This window comes from Stylophora pistillata, chromosome 12 (assembly GCF_964205215.1).
Source record: "Stylophora pistillata chromosome 12, jaStyPist1.2, whole genome shotgun sequence".
Lineage (NCBI taxonomy): Eukaryota > Metazoa > Cnidaria > Anthozoa > Scleractinia > Pocilloporidae > Stylophora > Stylophora pistillata.
Window position 1 is genome coordinate 6184256 of NC_142530.1, and position 19226 is coordinate 6203481.

Sequence of the window (19226 nt, forward strand, 5' to 3'; positions counted from 1 at the left end):
TACGAGATGAAATTGTTTTCAGGAACTGTTTAACTGCAATAATGCATTTCTAAGAACTGGAATAATGCAATAAAAAGCGAAAGGTCACGGGAAAAAACCCCTAAATGGCGCCACATTATGGAACAGTTTACCAAGCGATATAAGGAACACAGAGTCTCTGGGGTTATTTAAACGTAAGATCAATGACATTTTTTAAGTCTAACGCACGGCATTCACGGAAAACAGCTTTAGTGTTATAGTATGTAGTTTTAATTTTAAATATCTTAGCGTATGTGATATGTATTTTTATAGGCTGATGAATTGATCGTGTCTAAATAAAGATTACAATACAATACAATACAATAAATGCACCGAAGCATATATATGCATGAAAACATCACGGAAAAATTGAACTGTTTCGAAATGAAATTTACTCTACGTTTACTCCTCTCTAAATGTATAGCGATGAAAGAAATACGGAATACTTGTTCTCCATTATCGAATTCTTACTTTGCCGTTATTACGGTACTCGCAAAACCTGAACATTTCAGTCCCAGATGCATTTCTCTTCCGTGCGGCTGAATAATTATTTACCTTCCCATCAAACGCATGATAGGTGCCACGTGTTAGTACTATGCAAGAAAAAACTATCTAAATCTAAGAAATATCTATATATAATAAACTCGTGATATGGAACACGTTTACACCACAGTGCACTAACCAAAACGGCGGACGATTATATAAATTTAGGATCGACTCTTAATAAATATTTCTGGAAACATTACATGATCCCAGCATACTTTGCAGTACGATAACATGATGACCTCCTCGTAAACATTAGGAGGGAAAAGTCCGAATCCTGGTTACTTAGCTTTGGGTTCGTTTACAATCGTGTATGCAACGCCCTGTTCCATTACGTAAACTAAAGATGTTCTCGGCAAAGATTTCTATTGGAATGATGTTTCTGTTGTGGTTCCTTTTAACTTCTGAGTGTGACGCTTGGCGGAGACGTCGTCGTCGTCGTCGTGTATGTCCAGTGCAAAACTGTGTTGTCGCGTCTTGGTCACACTGGAGTTCTTGCACAGCAGACCGATGTGGAGAGCAAGGCCATCGACGTCGATCAAGAACGATAGAATCAGAGCCTTCTTGTGGCGGAACAGAATGCCCTGACAACCTTGTAGAAACTCGGCAGTGCTATGGGAGTAACCCAGTCGACTGTGTTGTTTCGTCTTGGTCACACTGGAGTTCTTGCACAGCAGACCGATGTGGAGAGCAAGGCCATCGACGTCGATCAAGAACGATAGTATCAAAGCCTTCTTGTGGTGGAACAGCATGCCCTGACAACCTTGTAGAAACTCGGCAGTGCTATGGGAGTAACCCAGTCGACTGTGTTGTTTCGTCTTGGTCACACTGGAGTTCTTGCACAGCAGACCGATGTGGAGAGCAAGGCCATCGACGTCGATCAAGAACGATAGTATCAAAGCCTTCTTGTGGTGGAACAGCATGCCCTGACAACCTTGTAGAAACTCGGCAGTGCTATGGGAGTAACCCAGTCGACTGTGTTGTCGCGTCTTGGTCACACTGGAGTTATTGCACAGTAGACCGATGTAGAGAGCAAGGCCATCGACGTCGATCAAGAACGATAGTATCAAAGCCTTCTTGTGGTGGAACAGCATGCCCTGACAACCTTGTAGAAACTCGGCAGTGCTATGGGAGTAAGCCAGTCGACTGTCAACTAAGCTACTGGTCAGAATGGAGCGGTTGTACAACTCCTTGTGGCGTATCAGGAACTCAGTCAAGCTTTCGTCACCGAATCACTGTTGAGCAATGTGGCGGTACGTGCTCATCTTCCCGCAGGAAAACGAGATCGTGCCCACATTCAGGCTGTTTTAATGGAGGAAGTCTACGAGATGGGGCTTGTTTCTGTAAAGAAGGGTTTTCCGGGGATTGCTGTCAGAAGCAAGGTAATTAGTTGAAGAAAACTTAAAACTTTTAGAGCGAATATTTGAATTGACACAGTGAAAATCGAAAAATGTGGTACGTGATCGAAAAATTGAAAACCTCCGTATTTTTCCCAGAAATACCTCATAGTGAACTAAGAAGCGTGGGAAGTTTTTTTTCCCCAGACTCGCTTCTTTATACTAGAAAAAAAATACGATAACTGAAACGAGCGTCGGTAGCCGTAAAATGGCGGAAATTACTGCTCCGAGTAGAGGCAAATGAACTTTAATTTGCTAATGAAAAGCGCAAGAGAAAGCAAGCTCGTATCAATTCGACACATTTGTAGAGGAAGATCGAGGCATGGCTCAAGTCGAAAACGGGACCATTTCATTTAATTTTGATATCACAGAAAGCTTTCAAAAATCACCAATATTTCAAAATCCAACTATCACATTTCGCAGCAACGTTTCAATTATCATTTTCCCCATGCGGTATAACACAGAATCGGTTCAGGTTAAGCTCATGATAAGTGGAAATTGTGTTTTTTTCGAGGATATAAAAATATAAAAATTAGTTTGAGGCTTTTCATTTCTGCACGGAAAAACCGGGCTGAACTTTGTGAAAGTCGCAACATCGTCATTTACGTCATGATATGATCTACTTAGGAACCTTGTGGTTAAATCCGAAGTTCCAAGCATATTTTAGAAGTTAGTACCGTGTTCGATCACGAAATCGATAACAGTAAGCTAACCAAGCATAGCTAACTACGGGAGATTGGTTTTTATCTCTGCTCTCGTTTAAAATTCTCGTCCATTTCCCATGGCGAAATTGTTTTACAATAACACATTCCGTAAGCTAGGAGGGCGTCTGTTTTTCTTTGCGTATTCGAACACCCATAAGTCTTAAGAAAGTTCGAGGGTAAACTTGAGCTTCATTGTGGACTTGAAAGAGGACAATTCAATCATTTATAACGGCAGGTCAAATGCTCTTCGCCGAAGACGTTGAAAACGGGAAACAATCAGATACTACTATGAATTCAACATACCTAAGCGTTTGTCAAGCACGGTCGAGATCTTTTCAATCACAAAAACACATTTGATTGTTTCCTTCTTGCGTTTTTTTCAGGCACGAGAATCACACTTTTAAAAGCTTGTTCATTAGTTGATATAAACTATGTTACCTTGGAAGAGTGTTTCACTGAAAAGCAGAGATACAACTATGGGAGATTCACCCCCACCCCCTCCCCCGTTGAAAACTCCTATGGTAACTATTTTTAAATCGAAAATCGTTAGACTCAGTCCTGTGTGAAAGAAGACACTGTGGCACGGTTTTTCTCGGTGATTATCAAACAGATGACATTGTTAGGTTGAGGGATACTGAAAGTATTATGCTAGAAGAAAAAATGATGCATCGATCAATTCAAAGCTTCAACATTGCCTCCCCTCAGGAATTTTAACTTTTGAAGTTTGGTTCCAGCCCCCCTGGGCCAAAATCATGTTCAAATGCCCTGCCCAGGCGCTAGATCTTAGTGGTTCTCGATGGGGTTAACTATAAGCCGTAAAACGGCAAAAGTTAGTCATTAGGCGTACAAATTTGACAAATTCTAACCGTCAGTCCTTAAAATAATGTAACCGTGAAATTATAGCATAAGCCGTATAAAATGGCCAAAAAATGTAGCCGTTAGCCGTGAAAGCCATCTTTCTATTGAGACCATCATTTCATTGTCACATCTTTTGTAAAAGGCACGACCAGCAATTGATTTGACTATTCAAGCTCAAAAACCTAGACCTTATAGACCCTAAATTCTGAGTCATCCGCTTTAAGTACCTCCACATTAAAAGGTAAACCACAAGTATTCCACTGGAAAGACTTAACACTTCCGGTTCAAATTCCCTAACCCACCCAAGTAGGGTTGAAAGGACGACAGTCAAAAGCCTGTGGGTTGCTCGGATGTTGAAGCTGCTATCAATCGGTGTATAACGTCACTGACACCAATTCAACATTTTTTTAACGTCAAAATCTAGAACAAGGAATGTCAATTAGCACGCTAGGCAAAACTAATTCGCTTGAGTTAACGACCACACCTACAAAAATAAAACAAGCTTGTAATCATACAATGAATTTCTGGCAGAAAAACGCAAACACGAGGTGAAAAGTTGCAAGGACATGTATTTTTAAACAAAAAGCTCAGTGAGAAAATAAACCATCGATGAAAATACCTCGAGCTTGAAGGTTATAACAACTTACTATGTGGCAGGATAGTCTTCAGGTAAATCCGAGCGTTCTGATTAGTTCTTACTCGGTATGGATTTTGCCATACGGACCACTTCCGCGGAAGCGGTCACAAGCCGTATATTTTTGTTCGTGAAAGCCGAAAAATTAAAATCAAAGAAGTTTTCCCGAACGCCATGATAAAATATTTAGTAACATCGCTCGCTCTGTACTACCACGATTTTGGGCCAATAATCCTCAGTACGGCTCTCGCGCTTGGTTAGTAAGAAGTTATTATTTGTGTCAACTGCTCATTTGTCTTCCTTTAATTATATTTGGACAGCCTCTGTAATTAAGAAGGCTGACACATTTTAATGTTTACGGAGGCTTTTAAGTCTCTGTGAGCAAACAACAAATTTAAAGAAAATCCGGAACAACGTGCCGTGCCATTTTGGCAGTTCAACAAGACCGGTGCTTTGCAGCATTTTGGAAATCTTCCTCGAAACGATAATTTTTAACCACGAAAACCTGAAAAAAGGGTTTACTAGAAAATTTTTCTCAAAAATGCCTTACTAATTCGGCGATAAGACCCGCGCGTTTTTTCCTTTAGCATGGCTGTATATCTCTTCTAGAATATAATGCACGGCATCTTTATGACCCTCTCCTTCATCCAACGCCTGAAAAACAGTAATGCCCGGAACAGGTGATCTAGTCTGATTGCTGGAAGGTACGTTAATAATTGGTGCTTGATCTAAAATTAAATATCGGCCTCAAGACCGGTATTGCTGACAGTCTTTAGGTGTTTAGAAATGACTTTAAGGCGCGACAGACATTAGCTGAAATAGTATCAAAAGGATCAAAAGAATTACCTTTTCACCGAATTTTGTTTGTCTACCAATAACGGAGAGGTGAACACTCAAATTTCAAATATTTGCTTTGACGAAGGGCTAACGCTCGAAAAGTCAGTTTTTAAACTCATTACCGGTGGCCATTTTACATTATCAACTTAGTTGTTCAAACCAAATTAAATTATCTTGCTACGTTTGGGTCCACTTTGAACGGCTTAAAGACAAGAGGATGAAAGATTTGACACAGTACCTTCTACGTACAAGCAGGCTTCAGAATATTGATCAGATATGTTATTGGTAATGATAGATCTTACCGAAATTAACTTCCCGATGAAATGAACTCAGGAATAATACTATGCAATATGTGTTTCTGATTTGAGAGAGTGACAGCTATGGCAACAACACGAGCAGAATTTTGGACTTTGCCACATTTACATGTAAATATTCAAGAGGTGTATATTTCAAAACGAATCCTTTCAATTTATATGCTTTAACTCTCAATTCAATTTTATTTAGATGAAGCATAAACTCCAATTTTTCCAATGAAACTCCCCGCCTCCTTAGAATACAATAAAACAAAAAGAAAGCAGAACAATGGCAGCATGATTCTTTCGCGTTGACTGGCATGGCCTTCGATTCACATGTATTGTAATCCTTAGAGAAATGACGGCGTGGGCTGGCTCCAACGCTTAAAGTCTCGGAGGGAACTATCCAGCCTTAATCGCCCGTCACGTTGTGCATTGAACAGGATTTCAATAGAGGTGCAACACGATGGGCATGTCACGCTCGTTTCAACGAATAACTTGCCTTTCTCCGTCTGTCGCCAGAGTCCACGGAAATTGTTTAAAAAATTGACATCTTTTAATTACGTCCTATGCAGGGAACATTTGGCGTTGCGGCGGACTCAGGGAAGTTGACTGCCTACTTAGTTCCTGGTCAGTGTGGAGTGCTTGTTCAACAAAGTGTGGTGTAGGGGGGAAGCAGACTAGCACACGTAGCCTGATAATTCCAGAGCAGTGTGGAGGTACATGCCCCGGAGGATCTAATTTAACAATGACACGAGCCTGCCCTCAGAGGAGTTGTTGGTATGGAGGTAATCTAACGGATGGAGTATGTATTTGTAAAGCGGGCTATTATGGTGTCTGCTGTGACATCGCTGCGAAAGGTAAAACTAGACAGTAAAAGGAATAATGACGTAATAGTTATAGAAATCTCGTTTTCTGACTTGGTTGAAATGATAAAAACTATCGAAAGGGCTATATCTCCCCGAATAAGTCTGCGTTATTCAGTCGCTTCATCAAAAGCCCCCCTTCCGAATCTCTGATCTCGATCAAGCGTTTTGGTCTTAAAACTGTTGCGGCGCGAAAAAATAGAGAAAGAGCCTCAGTTTTCATCGTCATCCTGAGTGTTTGTTTTTATAAACTGATAAAGTGAAACCTAGAAAATCACTGAATTGCGGCGGATCCGATCTAGGTTGACTTATTCCTTTCTCTTCATCAAACTAAATGCTAGGCTTAAAACGCCAAAAGCAGGATAAAAAAAAAAAAAAACAAGGCTGAAATGTTCGTAGAGCTCCTTAAACTAAAACGAGTGTTAGGACTAGCCTTTATCAGACTATCTATGACAGGCGAAAAAGCAGGCGAGTGAAAAATGGTATTAGCGAGAGTCTGGCACAATTTTAAGAGCTATTCTATTTATTAGGTGTAATGAAACGTGATGTTTAAATGCGTAAGCAAATTTCTCTCAATAAAGAAACGACAACTTTGAGTTTAAATTTCCAAGACATGTTTCGACATTCTCATGTCATCTTCAGTTGCAAATGAGCTTTTAACGGTTGTACATTTAAATTATTCAGGTACGCTAGGGCTACGTTACACTTTGAATATCAAATACGCGAAAAATGTAAATAGCGCGCGCTTGACTAGACCAAATAATAATAATAATAATAATAATAATAATAATAATATTAATAATAATAATAATAATAAAATAAAAGACCAAGGAACAACATAATTAAAAGGAAAGAGACAATTCTAGATGCTTCAATTGCTGATTAAGAATGAGTTTTTTCCACTTAATATGCAATGCCTCTTTGATCTTAATTTGGTATTTTGAAGCTGCAGAATCTAAGATCGTGAAACATTCTGTATCACAAGAGTCAAGACAGGCCCTTGATGAGTGCAGGTGCTTGTAAATGTGCGAAGTTTTGTCCGACAAGAGGTGCTCACGAACTCGTGTACGAATGTGGTGAGTGGTCTCACCAATGTAACTGGCATCCCAGCCAGCACACGAAAATTTATAAACGACACGCGAGCGTAGACCTATCGGTACTGAATCTTTCACACTGAACATGTTTCTGAGTTTAAACGTACTGAAGACTAACTTAACATCTAAATCAGCTCTACAATAACGTTTCAGTAGTTGTCTAAACTTAGTCTGAGCGATGTTTGAAAACCGGCCAACATAGCGGGGAAGTTTACAATAGTGCGCAGAAGGTTTACCGGAGTTAGAAGAGGCATTCTGCCCTTGCCAGTAGGAGAAGGATTATTTTTCTTAGCTAGATACCTGTAAATGGTCTTGTCTATGACCCAAGATGGAAAACAATTTTTCCGTAGCAAGAAGATAAGTTTCTTGACATCCAGCTGAAAACCAACCCAGGAATTATTGATCTTATATACTCTGTCAATCAATGTTATGACTAAACCTAATTTGTAGATCAAAGGGGCGAAGCTAAAATAATTAGTAAGAAGACCAGTAAACGTCTTCTTGCGATATACACTAGTCGTTTCACAATGGAAAGGGAAATTGATAGGAAAATATCGTTTTTAGACATATTGTAGACAACAGTCATACATCCATCGTCACTAGTATATATCGCAAGAAGACGTTTACTGGTCTTCTTACTAATTATTTTAGCTTCGCCCCTTTGATCTACAAATTAGGTTTAGTCAGAACATTGATTGACAGAGTATATAAGATCAATAATTCTTGGGTTGGTTTTCATCTGGATGTCAAGAAACTTATTTTCTTGTTACGGAAAAATTGTTTTCCATCTTGGGTCATAGACAAGATCATTTACAGGTATCTAGTTAAGAAAAATAATCCTTCTCCTACTGGGAAGAATGCCTCTTCTAACTCCGGTAAACCTTCTTCGCATTATTGTAAACTTCCCCGCTATGTTGGCCGGTTTTCAAACATCGCTCAGACTAAGTTCAGACAACTACTCAAACGTTATTGTAGAGCTGATTTAGATGTTAAGTTAGTCTTCAGTACGTTTAAACTCAGAAACATGTTCGGTGTGGAAGATTCAGTACCGAAAGGTCTACGTTCGGGTGTCGTTTATAAATTTTCGTGTGCTGGCTGGGATGCCAGTTACATTGGTGAGACCACTCGCCACATTTGTACACGAGTTCGTGAGCACCTCTTGTCGGACAAAACTTCGCACATTTACAAGCACCTGCACTCATCAAGGGCCTGTCTTGACCCTTGTGATACAGAGTGTTTCACGATCTTAGATTCTGCAGCTTCAAAATACTAAATTAAGATCAAAGAGGCATTGCATTTAAGTGGGAAAACCCATTCTTAATCAGCAATTGAAGCATCTAGAATTGTCTCTTTCCTTTTAATTATGTTGTTCCTTGGTCTTTTATTCTATTATTATTATTATTATAATTATTATTTTTTGGTCTAGTCAAGCGCGCGCTATTTACATTTTTTGCGTATTTAATATTCAAATTGTAACGTAGCCCTAACGTACCTGAATAATTTAAATGTACAACCGTTAAAAGCTCATTTGCAACTGAAGATGACATGAGAATGTCGAACCATGTCTTGGAAATTTAAACTCAAAGTTGTCGTTTCTTTATTGAGAGTTATTGTCATTCTGCTGTCTGTACGTCCTTTTGGTAAACAAATTTATATCTACAGAACCAAGTTTTTTTGTGTTTGTCATTGAGTTCAAATTTGAAAAGGAAATTCTAAAGCTTTTTTAAAATTTTATTTTATTGCTTGAAAAGCGGCTCAGCGATCATTCAAATGACTTCCCCTGTTAATCTTAATCAATTTTTTCATCGCCTATATTATTTCTTATCCTTTTCAAATACAGATACAGGTACATATACAGATACAGATACAGATACAGATACAGATAAAAGCTTATCAAAAGTCCTGATCGTGGTAGTAGTGATGGTAGGTTTTGTTGTCGTCGTCGCCGTCATCGCCGTCATCGCGTGTAAATTTTGTTTTGGGAGATGAACCTTGCATTGGCCTTGAAAATCAACATTGTAAGTTTTACGCTTAAAACACTACAAGCGAAATAAAGTAAAACAAGAGTCAAATGGTTGTAGTGAGCTTCTTCAACTATAATGATTGTAAGGACTAACCTTTGCCAAGCTATCTGTTATAGGGGACAGGCGAAAAGCGGGAAAATGAAAAATAGTATTAGCGTGAGCCTGCTACAGGTTATACAAGGACTCGAACCGGGATTCTAAGTTAGGCCAGAGCTAGGTAATCAGATATGAGAATCTACATGTTTTTCTACCTTTTGCCGCGGTCAAACCACAATTGGATCAGAGCTTTTAGTTTTAAGTCTTTTAGTATTAATTAAACACCCCTAAACTTCTTTCTCTTCAAAGTTATATTTTTTGGGAGCAAGTCAAAAATGAATATGCTATTAATAAAAGGGAATTACCGAGCTCGTTCATGGGACAATGACGATTGAACTCAGAGGCGAGTTCAGGCTCTATTGAGAGCTGCTATTTTGTCTAGGAGAATGCGCAACTGACGCGCAAAACGTTGTGCCCAGCGAGGATACGCAATGCAATACTTCGAAATAAAAAATTTTATTGTATCTCCAAAAAGTCTAAGGCATAAATGTGAAGTATCAAAACTTAGAATAAGAAAATAATGACCTTAGCTTTGAAGTATTCTGCTCATTTCTGCTCATGTTGTTTGACCGCGGTCTACTCTGATTGATCAACCAAGCAATGAAAAGCTAACAATGAGTGCATCGTTAATGTCATGGTAGGCAAAAAAAAATCGTAAAACAAAAATTGAATCATTTGCATCTTGGCGCGTTGGAGTAAACGTCTTTGGTGGCAGAGAGATACGGCGTGAATATACGGGGATTGTAATAGGGTTTCACTCAGTCTGTTGCCATTCACTTCGAAAGTTAAAACGTTTGACGGGCCTGCGCGACTCCTGTCATTCATCCATGACGAATTCGTTCTTAGGAGGCAACTGACGTTCTTTAGAGAGACTCTAAACTGAAATCTGGCTAAGAATCTCGACACAAATGGCAACAGTTACACTCACAACCGATGGCGGGATGAATAATTTCAAAGTCAGTAATTATATTCGTAGACGCGAGTTATTTAACTGTTAATTGACCCCTGACATGCAAACGCACATTAGAGAGACAGAGACCTTGTAATAGACGAACTTTTTCCACCGAGCGTAAATACGGGATTTGTAAAAGGAGAAGCCCCACGCCTCCTAGGAACGAATTTGTCGCGCTCCACGTTTAATAAAAACGTATAGAGTTTCAAGTTCTCCTTCGAGAATAGAGGAAACCTATATGAGGGTTTTGAGAAACGTATCTCTGGAGTTATTACTTTTCAGGAGAAAAGTATACTCTGAAACAAAGAAAATAGCGCGGGCACAGAAGAAAATATTGCCTTTTGTAACACAATCTCATCCGGCTTTGCCAACTCCGGCCTCAAGAACATACAGATGGAGAATTATGACGCCTCAAAACTGACCCTTATTATCACATCGCAAAGGAAAGTCACCAAAAGATATCCGAGTAAGAGCTAAACTTTGAAGGTAGAAGATTTGAAAGCGCTAGCGAATGGTAGGAGACGCACAGGCCTATCAACACCTTTCAACGGTCGACTGCCTTTCGCAAGGTAGAGGTTTTCATGGATCAAGTGACTCTTTTCATCGCTCTAATTAAATTGTCCTTCATCCAGTGATCAAGATAGAAGATTTACCACAGAACACACGCGATTATTTAATTTTCCTTCACTTAGGAAGGTAGATTTACAACACTTGATCAGCAGGGATTTGCTAAAGCAAAGGCATAGAAAAAACCAGGAAATATTTATTACTCGACGTTTCGGGGTCATCATGACTCCATTATCAAGAGACTAGTTTAAAAACATGCAAATAAGGAAAGGTACAAGAATAGCATAAATTAGACTGAACGGCTTAAACAAACACCTTGGCGCGGATGATTGATAAATGCCCTTGCAGCAGCAACGATATGTAACGCAACACACTAAACATGCACAACAATGGGCCTTTTCGCTCCACAAAGGGGTCTTAAACACTATCACTTAGATGCATAGAAAATTTGTACTGTTGGAGCGCGTTTGAGCGCACTTGGTCAGAGCTGTTGAAGAAGGATCAAAGTGGCCATAAAAATCTTTGAAAGGCTTCAAACTACGACGTACAACGAATCTTACCTGCTCGAAAACCGGTCTCAAATTACATGCTAAAATACATTGCTTGCGTTTGTCCTTGAGAACGATATGATACGTGACAAATACGCACGAAAAATACTTCTACACGTTCAGAATATATCAAATTATATTTACCTATAGTCAAAGGAAAAGGAAACGGCCTAATGTTTACGTAATATTCGGTCAAACTCTACCCATTTCTACCACTTTTACCGCCATATTGAAAATAACGCTACCACAATGCAATGAAATCGGAGTGCGCACACCGCCTGATGTCATTGTAATTTTGTTAAAGATCTCACTCGGATGATGGCTTGAGTCCTCACGAGGTACCGAGGCATCTTTGTATTGAAATAAACTTTTAAGCTGCTTTTTATTATCTACCCAGATGCAAATGTCATTCTATATTGTTTTTGTTGAGGGATTCTCCGCCCTACGTTCCAAACGATATCCTTTATGTGTCATTTTTTAACTGTAAGAAGAATGACGAGTGAGGAGTTTTGCTTTAAAACTGAGTGACTTGCACTGATTTTTCTTCTAAAAAGCGCTCATATACCTCTAGTCTGGAAATGTGTTACTTCAGGGAAGCCCATCCCAGAATATATCCAGCGCTGTAAGCTCTTTAGGAGAAAACTCAAGTTCAAAGAAGTTTCATGTGTAATCACAGTGCTCAATAAGCTGAAACAAGGCTATTAAAAGTTGCTTTGTGTTTTTCACTAATTTTTGTTTTCATTTATATTTAATAAAATGATTTCAAGCCGAGCAATTTGTATTAAACAAGTACGGGGGGTATTTGGAAAAAATTATAACCGAAAGAAAAAGTAGAAGCCAGAAGGCGCTAGAGAGCCTACTTATCTCAAACTGTCTCAGGAATAAGTTGATTACTGCGACATGTTTTAACTTTTGAGCCAAATTTCAACTTTATGATCGAGTAGGGATTCCGAGCAGCCATTGATTAATTTCGTTGAAATTTCCGCAAGTGCATTCTTATGTTATTTACTGAATAAATAATAAAAGATTTTTGTCTTAGTCTCTGCTATTCCTTGAATATCAAATCGTTCTATCTCCTTAACAGCCCGAAGAAACGTCAGACGTTATTACTTACGTCGTGGTCTAATTAAAAATATTATTTTGTGTCATGACTATGGGCTCTGAGCCACACCACTGATAGTGCGTGGGGTTTTTTTTTGGGGGGGGGGCAGCGGAGAAAGTGGGGAGGGGAGAAAGTGGGATGAGGTGAAATGTGAAGCTTGCGTTGATACAAAAATCAGGGTTTCTTTTACCTTTCTAGCGTTAGAATTAGTAGCTTGGCACAGATTGGGGTGTGGATATTTTTGTTCATCGTCGGTGCTGTGCATTTCCGAACAAAATTTTGATAAGGATACCGAAAAAAGGTCTCCCACTTCGAGACAACTAAGATTCTATAGAGCATCTGCTTTCGCATCAAATGTTGACATTGCAGGAAATTCTATTTCCTCAACACCCATATAGAGCCGCAACGTTTTGCTTGTTGTAGAGGTGAACTTGGCTATTTAAGGTTACCTAGTCTATGACAGTTATTTTTTCACCATGAATAATTCCCGGTTCGTTACAGAATTTGAAGGGAAAAAAACTCCATTTTTCTTATTACATTAAATTGTTTCACCTTTTCAAGAAAACTCCAGTTCGTGCAATCGAATTTCATGCAACTTGTACCGAAAAATATGATATTTTTTTCACTAGTCTTGGTTTGGTTGGATATCGTCGGGTGGGCAATAACATCCATGATTCATTACGATACGTGGTTAGTTTTTAACAAAAGCTGAGCGTCGCAGGACAAATTCATTTAGGTAAATATGAAAAAAGTTTTCCATCATTTAACAGTGGGAATGACAGCCATGTCAACGACTAGCCTCAGGTCTTATGCATATTTCAAAATAATTTGTCCATTACAATAAGTGGTGCTTTGTTTGAGCTACGTTGCTACATCATTATGAATTTTTGGCTCATCCTCGTTGTAAAAACCTGTGAAGCTCACGAGTGACGTAAAACAAAGACAACAAAACATTATAAACAATAGCGTACAGCAAAACAATACCTCATGAAACAAAGAAAACCTCGTCAGGTTTCTACACCGAGGATGACCCGAATTTTTCGATGGCATGCACTAGATGCTTATTAAAGATAGAAAAGCTATCGTAATGAACGATTTCTTTTTCGTCTTATTGTGGATTCGGTAAACTGCATTCCTCCCTTGATCTTTGCTACATTGGCGGGTATTCATTCACTTTTAAATTTATATTTGTAAAACTGCATTCTTCTCTGGAGCATCGCTCCGTTACACAACACATCCCGTTTTTTATGAAATACATAAAACACGACTGCGACAACGGGAACTACAATCAAACAAGGTGTTATGATGCCTGTAAACACACCCTTATTGTCCCCTACGGAATGAAAATATGTTTCCAGTCGGCGAGACGAGTATATCAAGGTCACTTATGATCATAAATGTCGTGATCTTTGTGCTTTTTTTTGTCATTATTTCAACAGATGATCAGTATGAAAAAAAATGGAACTAAGACGCTTCTTCGCGATTTGTAAGTTCTTATAACTAAACTTACAAGCTTCGATTGGGTCAAAGTTCACAAATTGGCTACACTCTTTACTTATTAGGGCCTATCTGTCCTCGTGACAAAATTGTTTATTTAGGAAAATTTTCTGTCATCACCAACACTTTATGAGTGCGAATGTTTTGTCGTGACTCGACAAATTTTGGCCGAGGCGGACAAATTTTCAAACGCACCTCCGACCAAATTTCTCCCGGGTCAAACCTTGACGAAATTGATTAAATAAACAAAGGCCTCATAAACTTGTCGATCATTTGTCGTAAACGCCACCGCTTGCGTGGTAATTAAACTGAGTTTAGTTCACCAAAATATTGTAGTAATTGTCTTTCGTTGCGAAACTCGCGGAATTTACAACTTCAAACAACTTAAGATGAATCCTAGTCATTGGAGTCTCAATCCATAGTCAAATTATAGCGGTCAGTCGTATCGGCAGGTCAGGCGCTGAATGCTACTTTATCAGTCCAACAATGAAGCAGTGTATGTGGCACAAGATTCAGAAGTGCCCACGCAAAGCAAAGAGAAAGGAAAAGCTAAATTGAATAAAATTACAATGAAATATAGTATTTTTGGCTATTAACCAAAGTTGACAAATTTAACAATTGAAACTGGAGCCTCACAACAAAATAAAACTAGTGCCGATACACCTCCTCGTCCATATTCCACATATCACGGTGAGCCCTGGGGTCATCCTCGGTGTAAAAACCTGACGAGGTTTTCTTTGTTTCATGAGGTATTGTTTTGCTGTCCGCTATTGTTTATAAGGTTTTGTTGTCTTTGTTTTACGTCACTCGTGAGCTTCACAGGTTTTTACACCGAGGATGAGCCGAGCCCTGCTGTATTGAGCCGTTGTGTTTTTCGGTCGAAAAGAAATGACTTGTCATTTACAATTTCCAACATTTTTTAATCGTTTCTGGGATTTTCTGAGGTTAAAATATCTTTGAAACCGATGTTTTGACCATTTTATTGGTCTTCCTCAGGTTGTTTAAATTAGGAGTTTAAGCAAATCACTACGGCTGGCGCTGCTACGGCTACCGGAATTAAAATTGTACAGAAACGAGTCATTGCGCATGTCAGTGGTTCCCATCCAGCCGTAGCGGGAAATCCTTCTACGCGAGTGGGAAGGTTTCGGCGTAGTCTGTGGTACGTAAACTTATCTCGCTTCTTTCTTCGCTTTATACATTCTCCTGAGCAATTTTAACTATTGAAATACATTTAACATCTTTTAAAATAGCTTACCGGGAATATTTATCAAGCTTGCTGTCCCTTACCGAGTGAATCTGCCTTTAATTTTGCAGCCGGGTTTGTCGAAGGATCGAAGCAGTGTGCACATGGAGAACGCAGCGAACGCAAGGAGAAATGCGTAAGTAGAAAGTCTAACCTTTCCTTTTCAAACCCCAAAGACTACTTGAAATTCAAATAGCTGAAGCCGAGGAATGACGAGGGTTGTGAGGGACCTTGTAGAAACTTTGCTTTGGTGTTTATAAGCTCCAAACTGGCAATTTTACAACACGTAAGCTTAAATATTTTAATTCACTCATTCACTGTGCACAGGATCGCTTACAATTTTTTTTCCAAACGTTGGAATCCCTCGTCCCTTTGAACGATGTCATTTTGACGCTTAATTTATTGGTTTTAAACTTCTCAGCCGTACTAGGTTTGTAGTTCGCGTTGCTTAAAGTTGAATTTTGGCGGGCTACGGCGACGTACTCTCCCCAAGCCTCGTCAACCACAATAGCCGTAGCAGCGCCAGCCGTAGTAATTTGCTTAAACTCCCTAATGATGTCAATATGGCGGATTGTTTAGTCTTTCAGCTTGGTGACCTATGCAAAAAGGTCATGGCGGTCGGTCGCATGTTTTCATAAAGGCTGATAGTTTGTAAAGAAACTGTTTGGGGCTGCGTCGGTGGGGGTAACGAAATAATTTGAATATATCAACAAAGTTGAAATGGTAAGGGCTAACGCTCGAAACAAAAACAAAAAAATGTATATTTCTTACAAACTGATGGATCTTGAAACAAAATCTTCACTAATCGGTTATGAAGTAAATGCCATAGCATTAGCTGTGTACGGCTCAGGAACGATCTTTTCCGCAAGAAATTTTCCCACATTCACGAAATATGTATTAAAAGCCGAGGCAATAGATTGAGCTGAGGTGAGAAAGGCGCCATCAGCTAACAGAATGTTAATTTTGGAGGACGTTTTAGACGAGGGTAGAGTTTTTGTGAAAGCTTTCCAGAAGTCTTAAACGCTTGATTTACTACTCTCAATTATCATCAGCCAGTCCTCTTGATACTATATCATTTACCTCAAAATGTCATACCAGGTTAGGTTAGGAACACTTTCTTATCATTCAGGGTTTTTATTTTACCTTCGGAAACTTCTCTCTAATATTATCACAACAAAAATATTTTGATGCTCTTTAGTTGAGTGGATCAATTTCCGCGAAACAATGGACTACAAAATGTTTAAAAGGCATTCACATTTCACATTTTTTTATCATATATTTGCTGATGAAGAACTACTTTGAAGGGGCTCCTAAGCTGACGTCGTTAGTTTACAGCTAAAAATAGATGCAAAGACCACTGAAAAGAGAGTTCACTAACTAATTACAACAAGCAAGCGCGAGAAAACGGCACTGTCACGTGCTTCGTGTGGAGCTTAAAACTAGCATTGTTATTAATGTGATAAACGCGATATAACCATGAATATTGTGGCACGACAAGCAAATTATGATCAACAATTAAGTATCTTGCTAAAGAACAAGTAAGGTTGCAAAAAAAAGAAAGAAATCTAACAAAGTAGATATAAGAAAATTGTCCGTTCTCAAGTACAAGGCCATCATGGATAACGATAACGACAAGCAAAAACAGGAAATAAAAAACCAAACTTAGTCATTATATGCTGCTTGCTATAAGAAATGACTGAAAGAGAAGGAAAAATAATCAAACGTGTGAACAAAGTGATGAAAACTGATCGAGATGAAAAACTTTGCAGCAAACATAGTCCTTGACTAAAATGTAACGTTGTGATGGTTGTGAGGGTTAGAAGTTGGGAAAAACTGAATTTAGAAGATGATTGTGAGAATTTATACACGAAGGCGCGCTATATAAGGAAGTCTTCCCTGGGAAGACCTAGGCTCATTTGTCAATCACCGTTGACGTGTGCGGGTCAAATTTAAATGCTGGTAGACGAACAAAAGGAGCTAATGAGATATCTATTGTTTACTTCCACCAGCATGGTGGCATGAGGTAACGTGAGAACCACCTACTTCGATCTCAAATTTACCGCCACAAATAAAGACAGTTTCCATTGGAGAAAGGAAATACAAATCTCAAAAATTCTTGTATTGTGATGAAGGCATAAAACAATTTTGAGGAATGCGCCCGCTGTTCACTGCTTTGGAGTAGCTGTAGCTCAAGCTGACTTGACTCTAAGAGTTCTACATCACACGACGGTTGATTGACAAATGGTCCAGTGGGACCTAAGGTTCCTTTTATAGCGCGCCTTCGTGTTTAAATCAAGCTTTGCTTGGAAGAATTTTGTGTGTATTCCCAATGTGCACTGCAACAAAGCTTCAGCCCCAAGGGATGATCTACGGTTTTTTTTCTCAGTTTTTTCTTTTATCGACGAAAAACATGTATAATCAGACATGGGGTGAGACGCAAAAGTCTAACAGAATAGTGTATAGTGTGCGAATAGTTCTGTTGGTAAATACATACGCGAACTCTTACAGCCACCCACCCAGAATGAATTCACTTTAAAGGATACGTCGGGCGCAAATCTTGCCGTTTAACAAGTTCAGTCATGGTCGAATTTCCCCAGAGCGAAAGACCTAAAGGAATGTAACTCGACTGGTGGTAAGATTTCCACATAACCTCATACTATCGAAGAACAAAGCCGTAGTCCCAAAGGCAATCTATGTTTATTCGCCACTGTTTTCTTTGTTTAAAAACTGTATGTATAATGAAGGTGAGGCTGTACGGATATCATACCCGACTAGCTTTACTAACAATTCCATAAAATTTTATCGAACGTAGTCAATGAGTCGTTACCTGAGAAACAATAAGCCAGAGGATAATTCGAACCGTAATGTAAGGCCTCTCTAATTGCACGTTCGTATGCGAAGAATCTATTCATAGATATAAAACGTTTTCTTGTTTTCTTCCTTTGGATATGCTTTACTTTAAATCAGTTGCCATCATGATGCACGACATATCCAAAGCCTTTGTCACCTTCTGACATATCTAACTTATTCACTTATCAAACTAATATTCATCCCCATAAGACAAGATCATCTTCAAGAGGCGACTATTTTGTTGAAAGTTCAAGATTAGATATACAAAAAAGGGCATTTTCAAGAAATGGTGTTAGAATCTGGATAGCTTGTCTTGTGAAGTGCGCCAGCTATCAAAATACAATTTTAAGAGTAAAATTAATGGTTTCCTCCTCGAGAGACTCGAAAAACATGACGATTATATTGATTTGTCTACTTTAATAGCACAACTATAAGACCCCAGCTTGTTCTGTTTTCTTGCCGTATCTTAAATGTATTAATGTAGTTGTAATTTGTCTAGAATCTTGAAGCTCTTGCTCTGTAAATCTTTTTATTTTATAATATACGTATTAAACACTGCCCGCCTCGACTAGCCTTTGCTAACTGCGGACAGTGCATATTTTTCTGTAATATTATAGAAAAATTCACTGCCTGACGAGTGAATTCCACGTTAAATTTCACGCGAAAAACCGATATCGCACGAATCGGGAAGCGATGAGTGCGATATCGATTTTTCAAGTGAAATTTAACGTGGAATTCAAGAGTCAGGTAGTGAATTTTTCTTGAATCGCATAACAGAATAAAAATAAGAAAATAAGAAAATGAAACGGCAATGTTATTGTTTGTTTTTATTCCGTACGCGCGCCCTTAGGAAAGCCATTTTAAAGTCAACTGTCAGAACTGTCATTGTTAAGGGAATAGAAAGGAAGGTACGTCGCTCACGTTTGAACCGTCGACAATTTTAATTGTACCTCGTGAATTTTTCTTGCATCACATAGCTAAAGCCACCAAATCACTGGGCGAAACCAGATGTTTTGTATTTTTGTGCGCCACGCCAGTGCGCAAACAATGGAAACCCTTTCAAAGTCAGGTGTCAATATCTAGCGAATAGAGGGAACAAGATG

General features: G+C 38.9%; 1 protein-coding gene across 1 annotated transcript; it reads left to right on the top strand.

Moving 5' to 3' along the window:
• Window positions 1-732: 732 nt before the first annotated feature.
• On the top strand, window positions 733-12202 carry LOC148718557 (spondin-1-like). The gene is made up of 3 exons (XM_088741759.1): window positions 733-1943; window positions 5860-6144; window positions 9085-12202. The coding sequence occupies exons 1-3, from the start codon at window positions 875-877 to the stop codon at window positions 9231-9233; spliced, it is 1503 nt and encodes a 500-aa protein (XP_088597885.1). The 5' UTR covers window positions 733-874; the 3' UTR covers window positions 9234-12202.
• The last annotated feature ends 7024 nt before the right edge of the window (window positions 12203-19226 follow it).

Bases quoted from the DNA above. Each gene is read 5' to 3' on its own strand.
- LOC148718557 (XM_088741759.1), top strand. From the start codon at position 875: ATGCAACGCCCTGTTCCATTACGTAAACTAAAGATGTTCTCGGCAAAG. The intron at 1,944-5,859 runs GTAATTAGTTGA...CGTCCTATGCAG, and splicing joins GGATTGCTGTCAGAAGCAAG to GGAACATTTGGCGTTGCGGC. The intron at 6,145-9,084 runs GTAAAACTAGAC...TTTCAAATACAG, and splicing joins CTGTGACATCGCTGCGAAAG to ATACAGGTACATATACAGAT.